Source organism: Capsicum annuum, chromosome 7 (assembly GCF_002878395.1).
Source record: "Capsicum annuum cultivar UCD-10X-F1 chromosome 7, UCD10Xv1.1, whole genome shotgun sequence".
NCBI classification, from domain to species: domain Eukaryota; kingdom Viridiplantae; phylum Streptophyta; class Magnoliopsida; order Solanales; family Solanaceae; genus Capsicum; species Capsicum annuum.
The window spans coordinates 209,095,201-209,116,089 of NC_061117.1; the positions used below are offsets into that span (position 1 = coordinate 209,095,201).

Below are 20,889 nucleotides of genomic sequence, written 5' to 3' on the forward strand. Positions count from 1 at the left end.
TAATTTTAATCATCCCCAAGGCTAACCTATTTTTTTCAAACTGTTCACTACTTAAGGCCTTAGTGAAAATGTCAGCACTTTGTTCTTCAGTGGAACAAAACATGATTGATATCAATCCTTTTTCAACATTATCTCTAAGAAAGTGATGTCGAATATCAGTATGCTTAGTTTTCTTTTGTTGGACAGGATTTTTGACAATATTTATAGCACTTATGTTATCATAAAAAATGGGAACACAACTTACATCTACCCTAAAATCCAGGAGTTGTTGTTTAATCTACAACAACTGAGCACAACATGACCCAACAACAATATATTCAACTTCAGCAATAGATAGAGCTACTGAGTTTTACTTCTTTGTGGACCAGGTGATCAAACATGATCTAAGGAAGTGTGACATGCCTATGGTGCTCTTCCTGTCCACCAAATATCCTACATAATCAACATCAGAGTATCCTACCAAGTTAAAGTTACTACCTTTTGGATACCATAACCTAAGATCACTGGTTTCCTTGAGATATCTAAAGATCCTTTTTACAGATTTTGGATGAGACTCTTTAGGATTTGCTTGAAATCTAGCACATAGTCCTACACTGAACACAATATCAGGCCTGCTTGCTGTAAAATATAGCAATGACCCTATCATTCCTCTGTACATCTTTTTCTCCACATCAGGACCTGTTTTATCCAAATCAAGTTTTGTAGCAGTGGCTATTGGAGTGTTGATCTTTTTTGCCTCTTCCATGGAGAATCTTTTGAGGAGTTTTTTTACATACTTCTGTTGCATTGTTCCAGATGCTGTTTGTTTGATTTACAATCCCAAGAAGTAATTTAGGTCCCCCATCATGCTCATCTTAAATTCATAACATGAGTTTGGCAAAATCAAGAGTCATGTTCATGTTTATGGAGCCAAAAATAATGTCATCTACATATACCTGCACAACCAATAGATATTTTCCATTAGTTCTCAAGAAGAGAGTGTTGTCAATTTTACCTCTTGTATGGCCATGCTCCAGTAGAAACTTTGACAATCTCTCATACAAAGCTCTTAGAGCTTGTTTCAAACCATACAAAGCCTTATCCAGTTTATACACATGATCAGGAAACTCCTTGCTTTCAAACCTTAAAGGTTGTTTAACATATACCTCCTCTTTGAGAATTCCATTCAAGAATGCACTCTTAACATCCATTTGATAAATAATGAGCTCCATCTAGGCAACAAAAACAACAAGTAATCTAATAACTTCAATTCAGGCTACAGGAGCAAAAGTCTCATCAAAATTTATTTCTTCTTATTGATTGTATCCTTGGACCACCAATCTTTCCTTGTTCCTTGTAACTGTTCCATGCTCATCAACTTTATTTCTATACACCCACTTAGTCCCAATTACTGTTCTATCTTTTGAAAGAGGAACTAAGTGTCATACTTTGCTTCTATCAAACCGATTTAACTCTTCCTGCATAGCTATGATCCAATCAACATCAAACAGTGCTTCAGTTACCTTCTTTGGCTCAATTTATGACAAGAATACCTTGAAAGCACACATAATTCTTAATCCAGACCTATGTAGTGATCCCAGATGTGACATCAATGAGAACATTCTCAATAGGATGTGATCCTTGATACTTGTAACCTTTTGGGACCAAGCCTAGTGAGCTACTACGATCACTGTTGATGTTCTGAGCTAGGGTAGTTAGGGGCTCAGTTCCCCCTATCACTGTTCCTTCAAATTCAGTTCCCTTTGTTGAGGTGCCTTCATGTTTGGTAGCTCCTGTCGATGAGTCAGGTTGTGTAACCTGTTCCTCAGAGTCACTTCCTTCCTGCAGGTTAGTCTTAACACAGGATTCATAAAAAACTACATGCATGCTTTCTTCAACACAGTTAGTTCAGTTGTTTAGAACACTATAAGCCTAACTATAAAGTAAATAACCTAAGAAGATTCCCTCATCACTTTTAGCATCAATTTTTCTCAGATTATCCTTTCCATTATTATGTATGAAACATCTACAACCAAAGGTTCTAAAATAAGAAATGTTTGGCTTTCTTCCTTTTAGTAATTCATTGGGAGTTTTCTCTAACATAGGTCTGATCATGCATCTATTTATGATATATGATGCAGTACTTATTGCCTCAGCCCAAAGGTTTTTAGCAATATTTACTGCAAACATCATTATTCTAGCCATATCTTTGAAGGTTCTATTCTTCCTTTCCACCACTCTATTTTATTATGGTGTTCTAGGAGCAGAGAAGTTATGATCTATACCATTTGCTGAACAAAATTCTAAGAACTTGACATTCTCAAATTCTGTACCATGGTCAGATCTTATGGAAACTAATAAAGTGCCCAGTTTCTTTTTAATTTTCTTGATGAAAATTGTAAAGACATCAAAGGCATCTTCTTTAGAGGCTAAAAATAATGTCCATGTGAACCTGGAATAATCATCAAAAATTACAAAAACATACCTTTTTTCATCTCTGCTTTAAAGTCTCATTGGCCCACATAAGTCCATATGAACCAGGTCAAGACACTTGGTAGTGCTAACATGGTTCTTTGACTTAAAAGAAGATCTTACCTGCTTCCCCCTTACATAGGCACCACATAACTTTTATTCCTTAAACTTGGTCTTGGGCAATCCCAATACCATATCTTTGAAGAAAGTATGTTTAGTTGTTTCAAACTTGCATGTCCAAGTCTCCTGTGCCAAAAGAGGGGATCATTTTCTATTGCACTTAGACAAGTCAACTCTGGTCCTGGTATTGCCATTATGTCAGCTTTGTATATATTTCTGTATCTTCTTGTAGTGAGCACAATCTTTTTGGTGTCCATCCTCTTGACTTTGACTCCTGCAGAAGTAAAAATAACTTTATTACCTTTATCACACAGTTGTGAAATGCTCAGCAGGTCGTGCTTCAATCCTTCTACAAGATAGACATCTTCCAATGCTCTTGACTCAGATGAGCCAATTTTTCCAACTCCAGTAATGATTTTCTTTTTTCCATCACCAAAAAAAACTCCTTTTCCATTTATTTTGAAAAGTGAAAAGAACTTTTTCTTATTACCAGTCATGTGTCTTGAGCAAGCATTGTCCAAGTACTAATGCCTTTTGCTTCCTTTAACCTTCTCCTACGAAAGAAAATCAATGGTTAGACTTAGGAATACAGACAAGCTTGGGTCATGTTTTATGAGTAAATGGATGAATTAAATTTCTTCTAGTCTATGCTGGCAACATGTAGTACAACCTGTTTCTCTGAACTGAACCATTTCTTTTCTTTTTGGTCTGAGAAAATTTATTTACCAAGTTTTGACTGTTTGATCTACTTTTAGCAACTACTGGACATTCAGTGGTAGGATATCCAAGGTTGCCACAGATCTAACATAAATCTTTAGGATCATCAACACCTTTGTGGAATCCCAAACCTGCCTTTTCATTATGATTTCTTTCACTCAATTTGTGAACAATTCTTGGGGAATTTGTAAACCTATTAGCTCTTTCAAGATCAAGTTTCAGTTTAGAGACTTCTGACTCAGTTTGTTTATCATGTCAGCTGTATTACTACACTCTTGTTTGTACTTCTCTAATTCAAGTTCAACGTTTTCTTGTTCTTTACTCTTGGCCTTTTTCCCATTTTCAGTGAGAGTCAATTTTAGGATTTCAGACTTAAGATCATTATTTGAAGAATCAAGTTCTGCAACTTGTTTCTTAAGAGTGCAGTTTTCCTTGTCAACTATATTTTTACAAGCTTTTAAATTAATGAGATCAAATTTTAGGCTTGTAAGACTGTTGAACAACTCATCCCTATCAGAAGTTAATTCTTGGAAATCATCAATTAGTGTACTCATAAAAAAAAATAAGTTTTGATTTAGAAAACAAATGCAGTTTTTATTTAAGTTCAAGTATGCTTACCTCAGAAGCATCATCTTCTTTCTCTAAGTCTGAATCTCCAAGTGTGATGAATGCAGTTTCATCAACTTCATCATCATCTGATTCAGATCCCCATGCTGCTATCATTGCATGTTCCTCCTTCCTTTTGGCTTTTTCTTTCAGTTCCTTTTCAGCCCTTTCTTTTTTCCATTCTATTTCCCAGATTGGAAAATCTCTGATCTGATGATCAGTCTTACCACACTTATAGCATCCATTTGGATTGTCATTTAAACATTTCTTGCTACCTGTTCCCTTCTTCTTTTTAAAGAATTTACTAAAGTTCTTAGTTATGAAGGCAACTTGTTCCTTATCAAGTTCAAATTCTTCATCACTATTAGAAGCCTTCAATGCCAAGATTTTCTCAAGAACTGCTTGTTCTTTGGTTCCATCAATTTCTATTTCATAAGTCTTCAAGTTCCCTACCAGTTCATCCAGGGTCATACTTGTGAGATCCTTATTTGCCTCCCTAATTGCAGTTACCTTAACATTCCACTTTTATTTTGGCAGTACCCTCAGTACCTTTTCAACTTGTTCCTTCTCAGTGATGATTTTTCCCTAGGAAGTCAACTCATGTTTTAAGGCAGTAAGTTTTGTCATCATCTCATGCAAGGATTCATTTTCCTTCATCTTAAATGCCTTATACTCAGTGAAAAGAAGATAAATCCTGAATTTCCTTACCTGAGAGGTACCATCATGTGCATTTACCAGTGCATCTCAAATTTGCTTAGAAGTGGTGCAGGTTGACTCCCTGTTGTATTCAGCAGGTCCCAATCCACAGACTAGGATGTTCTTAGCTTTTGAATTTTTCTTTAATGCAACTAAGTCATCAGCAGTAAATTCACTCCTTACTTTCTTGACTGGTTCACCATCAACCAACTTCATTGGAATAGTAGGACCATCAGTATTCCTATCCTATAATTCATAGTCTTTACCTTGGATGAACATCTCCATCCTGGACTTCCACCAGATAAAGTGAGAACCATTAAAGAGTGGAGGTCTAGTTGTTGACTGACCTTCACTGTGCCCGGTAGGAGGTGCGGAATTCATCATTGTGATCTTTTCTTAGGTTTTAGCCTTATTTAAGGCAACCTCACTTTGATACAACTTGTTAGAGTGCGTGCCTTACTGATTTTAATATTATACTCTACTGGTTGCCTATCTGTGGAACAAGTAAGCTAATGTGGTTCACAAAAGTAAAACTTAAACACAACATTTTACTTGAAAAACACCCGACTCAAGAAAGATGCAAAAAACCATGATCTGTACCTCTACAAGATTTAATCCCAACTTCACTATTTCACTTGAGCCTCAACAATCGACAAATTACAAGACTTCTTGTAAATTAGGAATTAAAACTTCTAACTCATATTTCTACAAAAACACAATTCTTCCCAAGATAAGTGTTCCCAAGTCTTCGAGTTCCTTAACTTGAAGACACAACTCCTAACTCAGTTTCTACTTCACTAAGACTAGAATAAAAACTCATTACAACTCAAAGAACCTACCTATTACAAAGTCTATGACTTTCTAAGTAAGGGACCAGGTTCTTCTTCAAGTAAGTGAACTATTTTGCTGATTGTTGACTATCTTTTCAGTGCGTGAGTGAAACACTTGAATGTCGTTTGTTGTATTTAAGCCAACTTCTGATTGAGTCCTTTAGTTGATGTACTCTTCTATCTTCAATAAGACTTTCAGGTAGTTTCACTCTTTGTTTCTGCCATCTCTCTCTTCTTGACTGAATATGACTTTCTCCTTTATCCCCTAGTCTTGCAGAACTCCTTTATCAACTCAACTTCTAGATGTTGTATTTATCTTCTCTTTTCATCCACTTTGCTGATGTGATTAGTGTTGAGAGCATGTCTTAATGTTCTTGCTTATCCATTTATGTTTTTACACAATGTTATCTTATCAGTAGCCTTGCTTGTGACTCTTCTTTCTACACTTGTGTGGACCAGCTTGCACAACATGTTTAATTCATATGCCAATCATCAAAACTTCAGTATCCTAACAATTGGTTTTGAAGTCAATAGTTCAATAGACGAGTATGAAAATGACAGAGTGATACCATGAAACTCGGTTTATTGCCTTTACCCTGCCACAAGTAGCTTAAAAATGCTCACTCACAAGAAGAAACTAGCTCTGAGTTGGCCAAAAATGCTCGATCATGTAGGTGGTACACAGTGAATCTTGGAATAGACCCGTGAACTGTGATGATGTGCCGTGAGTGGAACTTAGTGCTTACAGGAGATTGTTGGTGTGTGCGAACGAAGTATCATATTGATAGTTGAAAAAATTAGTAACAAAATAACATGTAAGGATACTCGTAATGATATATGAGACTTTTTTCGAGTGTACACAGAACAGATAATACATAGAGCTAAAGCAGTCACTGGTAAATCCAACGTCAACTTTCTTTCCTGAAGTATATCGGAGTAGTACATCAATTTTCTATCTCAAAACACAGTAGTATTGTATCAGACAAGATTCAAGAATCCAGAATCTTGAATGGAGGCTGTGGTCACTAACCCAAAAAGTCGAATTTGACAAATCAAATTGATGGTCATAGACCACTTGCAAAATTAAAGATATACGACTTTTATGGACTGAAAAAATAGCTTATGTTAAAGGACGAATATATAGAAGTTGACCCTTCGATGCCTTGCAAAGGAATGTTAAGCCAAAAAAGTTTTATTTCATAGTCATCCTATAACTTAACAAGTGGCCACATAAATATAAGAAAAACAAATTCGTCATGGCGCATAATCCTCCCATTTTGTTTGAGCATCATATAAAGCTACTTGAAAATCATCTCAATATATATATGGGTATTGGAGACTTAGTCCTTGCAAACTAGGCTACCCAAGAGTAATTACATAAGTATTTACACCAATTAGGTCAATGTATCAGGGGAAAATGTATGTCTTTTTAATTGTAGTGCTGATAATGGTGCAATGCTCAAATATTGCTCGGTCTATGGAGCAGAGACGAAGCTTAACTGAACCTTTTCTGGTTTATTTCGAGAGAAAGAAAGCTCTCGAGGTACATTATTATGGCGGAGGTGAAAGCCAGCGAAGAAGATACAAGACAATGCGACGTAGTCCTGGAGGACCTGACCCCAAACATCATTAATACATGAATATCTAGTGACTCTCATCTTGTTTAATGAATGAGTCGATGTCATTGAAGGGAAAATAAGAAATTTGAATCAATATTATTTGTATTAGATGGATATCTAATGGTGCTAATGCTTGCATTTTCACTTTTCTTCTTAAGTAGTATTAAGACCATGGTATGATACTGTCGTATTTGTATTATTCTAAGGAAATTGGCTCGTTGGAAACATTGTCGACAGATTTTCCATTAGAAACTCGCATTTTTAGTAGTGAATGTTGCTGTACAGAATATTGATCTGCCCATTCTGCCTTTGATATCAGAAATGGGGTGGGTACATTTGTGTTAAATTTGAGGACTTAAGCATAATTTAGCCGTCATGCAAGTTGTTTACCCTCAAAATAACACAGTTAAATTTGTAGACGTGACTCAAAGACAGAGATTGAAATGACTAAACGATTGGATTGTTGTAATAGACATACAATTGTATTTTAGAACTTTATAGGTAAGTGCCCTTTTTGCACATAAATGTATCATGTTGAAGTAAACTTAAAATCTATTTTAAATTTTTGGCTTTAGACCACCCATTCTATTGACTCAGCACCTGCATGAGGAACATTATTTCAGCGTCAAGCATTTCGAGTCATTCTAACGTCCAAAAGTATTTCTCTTATGCTTCGAAACTTCGCTTATCAACCTCCCCTATAAATCTTGTATCCCACCAAACTTTTCATGGACAAAACATCAAACACCAAAGGCTCATTCAGTTACTTCAAGAACCAGATAGGGTTCAATCCCTCGAAGCCGCCAAAGCTCTTCACGCACTCACCATCACAATGGGGCCAGACCCAACTCAACCATTTTTGGCAAATAACACCATCATGTCAAAGTATTCTACATTCGGCGATATCCGCATTGCACGCCATGTGTTTGATAATATGTCTAAGAGAAGTGTTGCGTCATATAATACAATAATAAGTGCTTATAGTCGCAATGGAAGTTTATTTGAGGCTTGGAAATTGTTTTCTGAGATGAGGGGTTGTGGATATCTACCGACTCAGTTTACTTTTGGTGGGATTTTGGGTTGTGAGTTCTTGGATATTTTTCAAGGATTTCAGTTGCAAGCATTGGCAGAAAAATTTGGTCTTTTTTATGTTGATGCCGTCACAGGGACTGCATTATTGGGTTTACTTGGTAGGCAAGGATGCTTAGATGAAGCTATGCAGTTTTTCGACGAAATGCCTAAAAAGAATTTGGTGACCTTGAATTGTATGATATCGTTGCTTGGAAAATATGAATGTGTTGAGGAGTCCATGATGGTGTTAAGGAAGTTAATAAGGAGTGGAATGGATCCTTCCGAGAGCACTTTCGTGGGTATATTGGCTGGTTTTGTTGGGGAACTTGATTTAATATTAGGGGAACAAGTACATGGGATGGTAGTGAAAAATGGATTGAATTTTTCTGTTTCAATGAGTAATTCATTGATTAACTTGTATGCAAAATGCTCTGACATACGCATGGCAGAGAAGATGTTTGAGGATGTTCCTGTTAAGGATGTTGTGTCGTGGAATACTATGGTTGGTGCAATGGCGAAAAGTGAAAGAGCGGATAGAGCGTTGGTTGTTTTCAGGAAAATGTGTTTAAGTGGTGTATTGCCTAATGATACGACTTATGTGAGTGCCCTAAACTGCTGCAGTAGCCAGCACTTTCGATTGCTTGGGGAGTCCATCCATGCGAAAGTGATCCAGAGAAAGTTTGATTCTGATGTCTATGTCGGTAGTGCTTTACTTGACTTTTATGTTAAATGTGATAAATTGGATGATGCTAATGTTTGCTTTGATGAAATATCCGAGAAGAATGTGGTTTCTTGGAATACTTTGATGTTGGGTTACTCGAGTAAAGGTTCCTCTTATGCTATTTCACTGCTTCGACAAATGATTCACTCGGGTTGTCATCCAACTGAATTTTCTTTTTCTATTGTTGTGAAATCGTCTAAGCTCTTGGAGATACTTCAGCTCCATTCCATGTCCATAAAAATGGGTTACATTGATAATGATTATGTCTCTAGCAGTCTCATTTCTTCATATGCAAAAAATAGTTCAGTTGATGATGCCCTAAAGTTTGTCACTACCAATGACATGCCGCTTACTGTTGCTGCATCCAATGTGATTGCAAATATTTATAACAGAAACGGGCAATTTGATAAGACTCAAGAGTTGTTTTCTGACCTTGAAAATCCGGATACTGTATCTTGGAATATTTTGATTGCAGCCTGTTCTCGAAATGGTGATTACGAAGAAGTTTTTGAACTTCTTGGTCACATGAGGATAGCTAGGGTCTCTCCTGATAAATACACATATGTTAGCCTGTTTAGTGTTTGCACCAAGCTTTGTAACCTCGGTCTAGGTAGTTCACTTCATGGCCTTATTATTAAGACTGATTCTAACCGTTGTGACACATTTGTCTGCAATATCATGATTGACATGTATGGAAAATGTGGAAGTCTTGCTAGCTCTATCAAGATCTTCAATGAAATGACAACTAGAAATGTGATCTCATGGACAGCCATTGTTTCAGCCCTTGGACTGCACGGTTATGCATACAACGCATTGGAGAAATTCAAGGAGATGGATATGACAGGGATTAAACCTGATAAGGTTGCTTTCGTAGCTATGCTTTCAGCATGTAGACACGTTGGATTAGTGAAAGAAGGGATGGAATTGTTCGGACAGATGAAAGGGAAATATGGGATAGAACCAGAGATGGATCACTATCTTATCGCAGTGGACTTGCTGGCTAGGTATGCCTATCTGAGAGAAGCCGAGCAGTTGATAACTGGAATGCCTTTCCCTCCAAATGCTCTAATATGGCGCATTTTCTTGGAAGGCTGCAAGAAAAAGAGAAGCATAGACGACTCTCGCGCTCTTGCTTCATAAAATATTCTCAAGCAATGTATCCTCCTCAATCTTCCTTTATATTACCTAATAATACTGGAATGACTTTTTCTGCTTTTCAAAAGTTTGTTGATAAGGATGTTGGAAAAATAACTGTTTCTGAAATAAATAACCTTATCACGCAAAATAATTATTTGAGTCTTTATGTTAAAGTTTTAGGAGAACATATTTCTTCTCTTGATAAAAAACTTGACGAATTAATTGAGTTAGTTAAAAAACTTAGTGAGCGAATGGATTCCTCTAACATTCCTTCTACTTCCGAAACCAAAGAAGAAGAAGGATATATTTTATCGCAACCTTGTATCCAAAGACCGCCTGAAATTGAAGGATTTGAAAAATTTCTCAATTTGATCAATTAGAAAAACTTTTAGATAAAAAATTCTCTCGTTTAAACATACAACCTATTAATGTATCTGATGATTTTGTGCAAAAACTCGAGTCTAATTTTGCTGATAATATAGAATCTACTCAAAACGTAGGAGATACTATCTCTTCCGAGCTAAATAAGCTCAAAGGTATGATTAGAAAGCAACCGGGGAAAAAATATGCTGACATTCCCCGTATGTCTACTGCGTATTATCCAGTCCAACTCTTCAAGATGTTCTGATAGAGGAAAGGGATTGGAATCAAACAAATACTTCTTATAGTGGAGAAGCTATTTATGAATGGAATATTGATGGATTGTAAAATCTCTATTCTTATCCATCGTATGTCTATGTACTCTACTATTGCCACAGCCACTGCATCAGCAGAGAATCGGGCCAATCATACTGACCCAACAATTTGCAAAATGATTGTTGTGGGCTTTACTGGCCAGCTTCGAGGCTGGTGGGATAATTTCCTAGACGATGATAAACGCGAGGTTATTTTTACTGCCACTAATGATAAACCAGGAAAAGACAATTTAGGCCGACCGCTTCGGGCAGGACGACCAGATGTTGTCTATACCCTTATGCTTACAATTATTGAACATTTTGAAGGTAGATTTACCAATCAGTATGAAAATATTAGAATTCTTCTTAATGGTTTAAAATGCAAACATTTAGGAGAATATAGATGGTATAAAGACACCTTTCTTAGTAGGGTTATGGATTTACCCGAAAGTAAGTATGACCATCGGAAAGAAAAATTCATTGATGGTCTTCCCCCTTTATTTGCTGAAAGAGTTGGAAAAACACTTAGAGGATCCTATGGCGAGGTCCAGTATTTAGAAAAAACTTATGGTCAGCTTATTGTAGCTTGTACTCAAGAGGGTTTAGCCCTTTGCAATGAGCTAAAATTAGACAGACAGATTAAGCTTGACAAACTCAAAGAAAAATCCCAATTAGGAGATTTTTGTAAACAATTTGGTATGGATAAATCGGTAGCAAGAAAAACTCAAAGATATTCTAAGTCTGATAAATCCTATAGAAAGAAACGTTCTAGGCATAGAACCAAAGAAGATCGTGAAACAAGAAAATCCTAACGTAAGTCTACCAGATTTACGAAAAATAGATCCAAAAGAGAGTTAGCAAAAATCAAGTGCTATAGGTGCAACCCATATGGTCATATAGCTCAAAACTGTGAGTTACAAAAACTCAAGTCCTTAGGACTTTCTGAGGAAGTGCATGACCAAGTCTATGGTTTATTATATACTTCTGGTTTTGAATCTGATTATGATTCTACATCTGAAATAATTTTGAACTACCTAATTCTGGTAGTGAACCCGATCAGGTTAATAAATGCAATGATTGTGATAATGATACTTGTAATTGTGACGAAATGATGTATAAACTTGAAGAGCAATTTGAAGATCTTGATTTAAATATTCAGACTCTTACTGCTGATAATGTCCTTGAATTACTGAAAGAAGTTACAGATGAAAAACTACGTGCAAAAATTCTTAATTTTGCTACTCAAAACACTTCTTCTAATACTGCTAGTATTTCTAAAGATAATTCTTCTGATAATTATCATATGTCTTATTCTTTAGCTGAGGTTAATCGAGGTCTTGCGTTGAGTCAAACTCCAGGTAGAGATACTACCTTTGATGATTTAAAAATACAAGTTGAAAAATTAAATAAGGAAATTAGTTCTTTAAAATAAAAACAGATGATCTCCAATCATAGGATTTTGAAAATTGAAGAAAAAATTTCTGACATTCCTGAAAATACTATTTCTTTTACTTCAAAAGGAAAGGAAAAGGATTTTGAAAACTCTAAAGATTCTGAAATAGATAAACTTAGTCTAAAAGATGATTTGAAAAGAGATTATTTCTTAGGTATGATGCAACTAGTTACTGCTCATAAATGGTATATAAATTGCACTATTCTGATTAATAGGGAATTTTCTATCACTAATATTGCTATGATTGATAGTGGTGTTGATGTCAGCTGCATTCAAGAAGGTTTAATTCCAACCAGATATTTTGAAAAACTACTCACATAATTAAGTCTGCATCTGGTCATAGTCTTGACATCAACCATAAATTGCCGTATACTCATATATGTCGAAATAAAGTCTACATTCCACATTTCTTCTTTTTGGTAAAAAACCCAGTTATATCCTCCTATTATTTTAGGAACACCTTTTATAAATGCTATTTATCCTTATACACATATCGATGCGAATGGTTTTAAGGCTACCTATAAAAAATAAACAAATCTCCTATCCTTTTGTTACTAATCCTGTAACAAGAGATATAAATGCTCTTATTGGTATGAAGCAAAGGCAGGTCAATTTCTTACAATTAGAGCTGATAAGTATTAATATTCTTGATACACTAAATTTTGTAAAGATCCAAGAAAGAATAAAAATAATTTCTAATCAATTGATTGTTGATATTTGTGCTGATCACCCAAATGCTTTCTGAAACCGAAAGAAGCATATTGTTTCTCTTCCTTATGAAGATGGTTTCAGTGAAGAAAAAATTCTCACAAAATCTCGACCCTGTCAAATGAATACAGAGTTAATAGAATTCTGTAAAAAAGAAATTGATAGTATATTGCAAAAGGGTCTTATAAAACCTTCAAAGTCCCCTTGGTCTTGTACTGCTTTTTATGTCAATAGTGCTGCTGAAAAAGAACGGGGTATGCCTCGACTAGTCATCAATTATAAGTCTCTGAATAAAGTTTTAAAATGGATTAGGTATCCTATACCAAATAAAAAAGACTTACTTTCTAGATTATATGATGCTAACATATTTTCTAAATTTGATTTAAAATCTGGTTATTGGCAAATTCAAATTGATAAAGAACATACTTATAGAACTACTTTTAATGTCCCCTTTGGACAGTATGAAATGGAATGTTATGCCTTTCGGTTTAAAAAATGCTCCTTCTGAATTTCAAAAAATTATGAATGATATTTTCAAGCCCTATATGGATTTTATCATTGTCTATATTGATGATATTTTAGTATTTTCAAAAACCCTTGAATCACATTTTAAATATCTGAATATGTTTAAACAAATTGTTATACAAAATGGTTTGGTCATCTCTAAACCAAAAATAAGTTTATTACAGACAAATATTAGATTTTTAGGACACAACATTTGTCAAGGTACTATTGATCCTATACAAAGAGCTTTAGAATTTGCTAAAAAATTCCCCGATATTATTACTGATAAAAAACAGCTGCAAAGATTCCTTGGTAATCTTAATTATATTTCTCCTTTTTATAAAAATCTGTCTAGAGATTTTGTTCCTTTGTATGATAGACTGAAAAAGGATTACAAAATGCCTTGGACTCAAGTCCACACAGATTTGATAAAATTAATTAAAAAACGAGTTCAATCTCTTCCTTGTACATCTCTTGCAAATCCTAACTGGTTAAAGATTGTTGAAACTGATGCTTTGAATATTGGGTATAGCAAAATACTTAAACAAGTTAATTCCCATACAAAAACAGAATGTTTGATTAGATTTTATTCTGGTAAATGGACCGAAAGCCAGAAAAAATACGCTACAGTAGCCCATGAAATGCTAACTATTGTAAAATGTGTTTTAAAATTTCAAGATGATTTGTATGACCAAAAATTCATAGTCAAAACTGATGCTCTATCCGTTAAATATATGTTTGACAAAGACTTTAAACATGATGCCTCTAAATTAATATTTGCAAGATTGCAAGCTCAATTAGCCCCTTTTGATTTTACAATACAATATAAGAAGGGTAGTGAAAATTCTTTGCCTGATTTTCTATCTCGAGAATATTTAATCGTTTAACATGAATTTTTACACGTACTTCCTCTCTGAGAAAACTATAATTACTATTATTAAATGCATTCCTTTAGACGAAGATATTCATTTTCTTATCTTAGAAAATCTGGTTCGTGGTATAATAGAAGGAGAATTATTCCTTAACCATGACGAGTTTCTTGATAATGATATTTATTGGTTTGATATTGACTTAAGTGATTAATAATTACAGGATTAAAAGGAATAATGAAGCTCTTTCTGCACTTCTTCTCTCAAAAATTCTAAATCACTTTTATAAAGGCAACTCCTTTAAATGCGGACATGCACATGCTTATATTACAGAAGGTCATTAATGATCTTATCACAAAGAACACACTTTATGAAGATCTATTCGAATATATGTTATGGTATGTTAATCAAATTCCTGATTATTGATGTAGCATGGATCCACCCTAGCAAACAGCCAGAGGACATGGCAGAGGTGGACGAAGTCAAAACTCTTCATATTATGGAGGACGAACAGACCCTACTTATTTTGGTAATAGAAATAATTCTGCATATAGCTCTGCAAGTTCTAATTTTTCGGTATTACAACACAGAAATAGAACTTTGGTCAATTCAAAAATTCTCCAGGAAGGATCATCATCAAAAACTCATAATATTGGTTCCTAAATTCATCTGGAAGATATTACAAAAGATCATCCTTTGGACAAACAACTTCAGTCTTATATATCCGATCAGCAAAAAACTGCAGATTCATTTGCATCTATAGTCCAAGAAAACTCCGAAAATAAACCCACATATGAGAAATTGGATGCTAGAGAACTCATCCTACTTACTGAAAATCCGCATATTCCTCGACAAGAAAATTCTGAAGAAGCATGGTGATTACTCCAAAAATACTTAACTACTAATATTTATTTCACAGGATAATCATATAAAATACGATTTTTTTATGAAAATATTTTGGTTCAGACATTCAGTGCAAATTTTGAGCACAGTCCGATGGGAGACACTACCCTAGGTGTACATGGATACTCCAAGATAATTGTTAAAAGGCTTATTTCTATTGAAGAATGGGGAATTTCATCTATGACTCAAAAATCTATGCCTATGGGACCAATGGGACAGTCTCAAATAAATTCATATATTGGGATTATATTAAGGCATTTTCTCAAGTTTTATATTATAATAACATTAAACACAAACATACATGGTTTATAAAAATTTGTGCCAAGGTTTTTGATGAGCCCATTCCCAATTGATTTGTGCAATGGTGGACTTTCCACGAACCTACCGTTAAAATATTACCTTCAGAATATTCTTCTCTTTATCATGCATGGAAAAAATCCTCACCCTTCTTGACTGAATTATACCTTTCTGAACATATTTGTAAGATAGATACTAGTGACCAAATGTATTTCTTCATAGAATTCTCTATCCCTTGGATTCATAGATGGTCAGTTGAAATAGGTTATACTAGCCAACAAATTCCTACTTTATACAGAGTCTCTTACTGTAATTTCTGGGACAAATTAACTCGAGAAAATCCAAATACAAAACTCACATATGGACATGATCAACGAGAAAATATCGTCAAGAAAATTGCTGAATATGAATAGACTCCTCAAAAATCAATTTTAGTTGAAGATAAAAATCTCAATTATGTTTCTAGAAGAATATCAGCTCACGATGAAAATAAAATGGAGATGATAGAACAATACTTAGCAGAAGTACGAAATAAATTACTCCAAACGGTTGATCAAAACTCAGATACATCAATGAAAAGTGATGAAGTAAACACTGAAGATATCACAGAGTCCCAACCTTCAGAAGTTATGGGCGAAACAGATGAAGTGATTGAAAAAGCTGAAGCATTTATCAGAAAATGGAAAGGCAAAGACTAGGCGGGAACCAGCAGCTAAATTATTAAAAACTTTACTATGCTATGCACAGGGACCCACATAGTACTGTGCAAGATGTTTTTCTTTTTTATTTAAAGCTACCTTATTCAGTTGTAAGAGGAGCAAGTTTTTCTTTTTAATTTCTATCTCAAAAGCTCTTCCTTCTCTCTAAAAATCCTCTCTCTTGTAAAATATATCTCAAAGATAAATAAGAAGGCACTAGCCACTGTTTGTTAATATCTTTAGACCTTTCTTCCGGCTATTAAGGTACATATTACTTCCTTATTTGTGTGCATTTAATACAACTCCTTCCCTCGTCTAGCTGTGATTATGTTCGGCTAAAAAGACTTCTTATATCATGTTGAAGATCTAACTTTGTTTACATGGTAACTATGAAACATCCAGACTCTATCAAAATATGAAAGAATTTTTCTACAGTTTCTTGACTTGGTTCCGAAATGGAGGTACAGTCGAGTTTAATAAACTTATGTTAGCTTTGTCTTTGTGACTACGTCTAGTATGTTGTGCCTCTTTAGCCCGTTGTACTGATGTAAAAAGGGCGACTTCTGCACAATTAAAACTTCTAAACACACGGGTTTAACATAAGGTTATTAAATCTCTGACAGGCCCCTTGTTTGGGTAAAAGATTCTATACAGTCATTAAATTATTTGAAATTCTTTTATATTTTGGTTGGTGCTTTGGTTCGGTTTTCCGACTTTGGCGTAATCCAATATAGTTACATAGTCTGGCAGGCTGAGCGGCATACCCCAGCCTAGAGAGATCCTGTAGTAATAATAATAATAATAATAATAATAATAATAATAATAATAATAATAAAATCGTTAGAATAAGAAAAATTTAAGAAGCACCAGATTTAAAATTTTTTTAAGTATGTAATAAGAATATAATCAATAATTTTGTAAAGATTTGACTTTAAAAATAAGGAAAGATTTTAAATATATATATATAATAAAAAATTAATCGTAACATAAATATGATTAAATTGATGTGTCTCTCTCGTAGCCAGTGGCAACAAGGGAAACAGGTACTACATGGTAAATGCAAAAGTGATGATCTATCAACCACTTAAACATCTGGTGGTAAAATATATACGTGTATATGTTTATATTTACATTATTATATTAAAGTGTGAAAGAATTTTGAAAAGTGATTTGAAATTTTATACTTTATTAAAAATCTCTCCAATAGACAAATCATTTAATTTTAAATAATCAAACGTTACATGTGCGAGGCACGTGCAATTAAACTAGTATATTAAAAAGTGTGAAAGGCCTTAAAAATATCGTTTGAAATTTTTGCCCTTCATTAAAAATCTTTGCTTTAGACAAAATCATTTTTTTTTTACTATTTTTGAAAATTAATTAAATATATTTATAGTAAAACCTTTCCTTATTAGAAGTGATCAGAATTAATGACAATTAATATTTTTTTCATTAGTTTAAGAATTTTAACTCAACTAAATTTGATTTTAAGAAAGATTTAAAAAGTTTATAAAGCTGTATCTACATCTACAATATATTAAATCAATTAACCACTTGAAAACTTCTGGTGGTAAAATATATATGTGCTTACAATAAAATATACGTTTTGAACTTTTTACACTTTATTAAAAATCTTCGTAATAGATAAAATTATCTAATTTTAAATAATTAAAAATTCACATGCGAGGCACATGCGATTAAACTAGTGTGTGTGTATTAATTTAGTGTACGTACTTCGCACGTAATTTTTATGTCAATTAATAAAACTATCTTATATTACGTAAAATTTGATTTTTTTTTTTTTTACAAATGATTTGTTGATTTATGTTCTTTTTCGTCACTTTGGTTATTTTATCCTAATAAAAATTATATTTTAATGCATTATCACTATATTACACAATAATTAATTTATATGACTTAGTCCATAAACTCATATACAAACATTCTTCAAATTTACACCATATTAATGATATTCAAGAAACGGAACGAAAATAGAGAAACCTTAAACCTTTTGATTAAAACTAAATAATGCAATAAAATAAAAATTCATTTAGGATCAAGCTAATCAGAAATGGATATATAGAGGAATAATTTTAAAAGAGACGAACCTCTCTGTTGTGTCGAAGAATTTTTTGATGTTATCTAACAATTTGTGAACCCAGCAAATACATTAGACGCATTTACATTAATACATTGACCAATTTACATTTTAAGAGGAAGAGAAATAAACAAATATTATCTAGAACAACCCACTAATATTCTTCCAATCACATTTTGATCTTTGACTTTTCTTCTTCTTTTCCAGCTTCTAAAAACACTTAATATATCACTTTGTCTGATTTTGAACAAAAGGAGTAGATGATGTACCGGTATTGCATGTGTGTGTATTGTCAATATAATTAACTTCAATATTATAAATATTTGAAAGTCCTAATTGTTGTTATCCAATTTAAATGAATAATCTAATATTTAATTAAATTTAATTAGAACATCTTGAGTTAATTCCTTAAATTACCGCTCAACTTTTACCAATATCCCATTGAAGTCACTGATTCTTTTTGAAAAAAAATTGTGATTGAACTCTATCAAATTTTTCAAACAAGCTAAAACTAATGGAAGGGTTAAATAATTAATGAAAGTGACTTTTCTTTTTTAGGATCTATATTTAACCTAATACCTATTAACCATAATTCTTCCAATTATTTATTTATTTTTTTGAAAAAAGAAACTTGATAAATGATAGTAAGTAACTACGATTAAAAATTTAGTAATACTCAATTCTCGGATTAAGAGGGTATAAGGGAAAAAAAATCAAACATTCTAGTAAACTTATCTTGTTTTACTATTTTACTTTCTCAATATCAAAATTGTTTTATTTTTAATTTAGGTTTTAAAACTTCTCTAATTTTGCCTCATTAATGAGCCTCCTCTATGATTATTTAAGCCGGAAATTAATAAGTCTAAATCGGAATAATAGACAATAAGCCTTAGTAAGCTCTAAATTGAAAGAGTCTATTACAGCCCTAAATTTATAGGTTCATCATTCAAATAAAAACACAACACATCAAGATTCACTATAAACGTATATTTCAAATTCAACAAACAAGTTTAGTTAAAGATCCAACTATAATACTAACGAATAATTTATTAAGGTAAAAGCTTAATAACACAATCAAAACTAAGTCACATTTAAACAAAAAAAGAAACTAAAAGTAGGAGATAGACCTTTGACTTTTATAGGCTACTTCATTCCACAATAATGTTTTTATCGCCAATTTTTTTATCACAAATTTTCAACTGAAAGAAAAACACATAAATTATCAAAAATAAAGAATTTAGTATCAATTATTAATTATGTGTAATTCATATATAATCTTTAAAACTATTAACTAAAAGAAATAAAGAAAAACAACACTGAAAACAACTTGAGTTAAAAACTAAAATGTGAAGAAAAAGTAAAACTAAAAGTGGAAGAAGCGTATGCATGCTTCTTGTAAATTTTGTTCAAAATATTACTTATATAGAATGTAGAAATTTTTTTCTTATAAGGTAGAATTTGAATTGATTTAGAAGTATTACATGTCACGAATATGTATCTAAATTAAATAATCAAAACTAAAGAGTTATAAATCAAATTAATTATAAATTTTTTTATCTATCTATAATCTATATCTATATATATATATATATATCTATATCTATAATAGATTAAAAATGTGAAGGGCCATAGAAATATTGTTTGAATTTTTTGCCCTTCATTAAAAGTCTTTGTTTTAGACAAAATCGTCTTTTCACTAATTTTTACTAATATTTAAGAATTGAAATTTAATTAAATATAGTTATGAAAAAATCTTTACTTATTAGAAGTTATCATTTTTCATAACTAAATTTGATTTTAAAAAGTTTTGAAAAATTTAGAAATAAATATAAAAGCATTGCAGTAAGAAAAATTTAAGAAGTACCAAATTGTAAAAAGTTTTAAGTACGTAATAAGAATGTAATCAATGGTTTTGTAAAGATTTGACTTTAAAAATAACAAAAGATTTTAAATATAGAAAAAAAAATTAACCGTACCACAAGTATGGTCAAATTGATGCGTCTCTCTTGGCGTCTGACAGCAAGGGAAAGAGGTATTGCATGACAAATGCAAAAGTAGCGATGTAAAATATATATGTGTTTACTCTAACATATATTTTTATGTTTATATTATTAGATTAAAGTGTGAAGAATCTTTTAAAAATTATTTAAACTTTTACACTTCATTAAAAATCTCCGCAACAGATAAAATAATTTAATTTTAAATAATCAAGCATTACAGGTGCGAGACACGTGTGGTTAAACTAGTATCCCAAAAACACGAAAAAAAATGCACCATATTTAACTAAAAGTTGAAAAAGACCATTTCAAAGTCTATTAGCATAAATATAACTTAGACGATAATATCATAAGAAATTTGAAAGTAAAGTAGTTATAAAAATTTGATCCAAAATTCTATCAGTACTTTTATCTTATTTTTCTTACCATGTATTTTAAAATTTCTCTCTTACCATATATTTGAAGACTCTTTTTTCATTTACAAAAGAAAAAAAAGAATCAATATTAGTATTCGATATATTTTGCTCTTACCATATATTGTAAGATTTTTTAATTTTTTAATAATTAATTATTTGTTGAAAAATGATGAAACACTATTTTGTCTATTGTGGAGTTTTTTAATGAAGGACAAAACACACCATTGAGAGTGACTCCTTATTCGATAAGTTATCTTCCCGTGACACTTGGTGATATTGATGATGGCAGAGTGACTCCTTATTT

General features: G+C 32.6%; 1 protein-coding gene and 1 pseudogene across 1 annotated transcript; both read left to right on the forward strand.

Moving 5' to 3' along the window:
• The first annotated feature begins 7,396 nt into the window (after positions 1–7,396).
• On the forward strand, positions 7,397–10,342 carry LOC107878409 (pentatricopeptide repeat-containing protein At3g58590). The gene has a single exon (XM_016725388.2). It carries the CDS (start codon positions 7,644–7,646, stop codon positions 9,969–9,971), a length of 2,328 nt encoding a protein of 775 aa, XP_016580874.1. The 5' UTR covers positions 7,397–7,643; the 3' UTR covers positions 9,972–10,342.
• On the forward strand, positions 10,342–15,055 carry LOC124885882 (annotated as a pseudogene).
• The last annotated feature ends 5,834 nt before the right edge of the window (positions 15,056–20,889 follow it).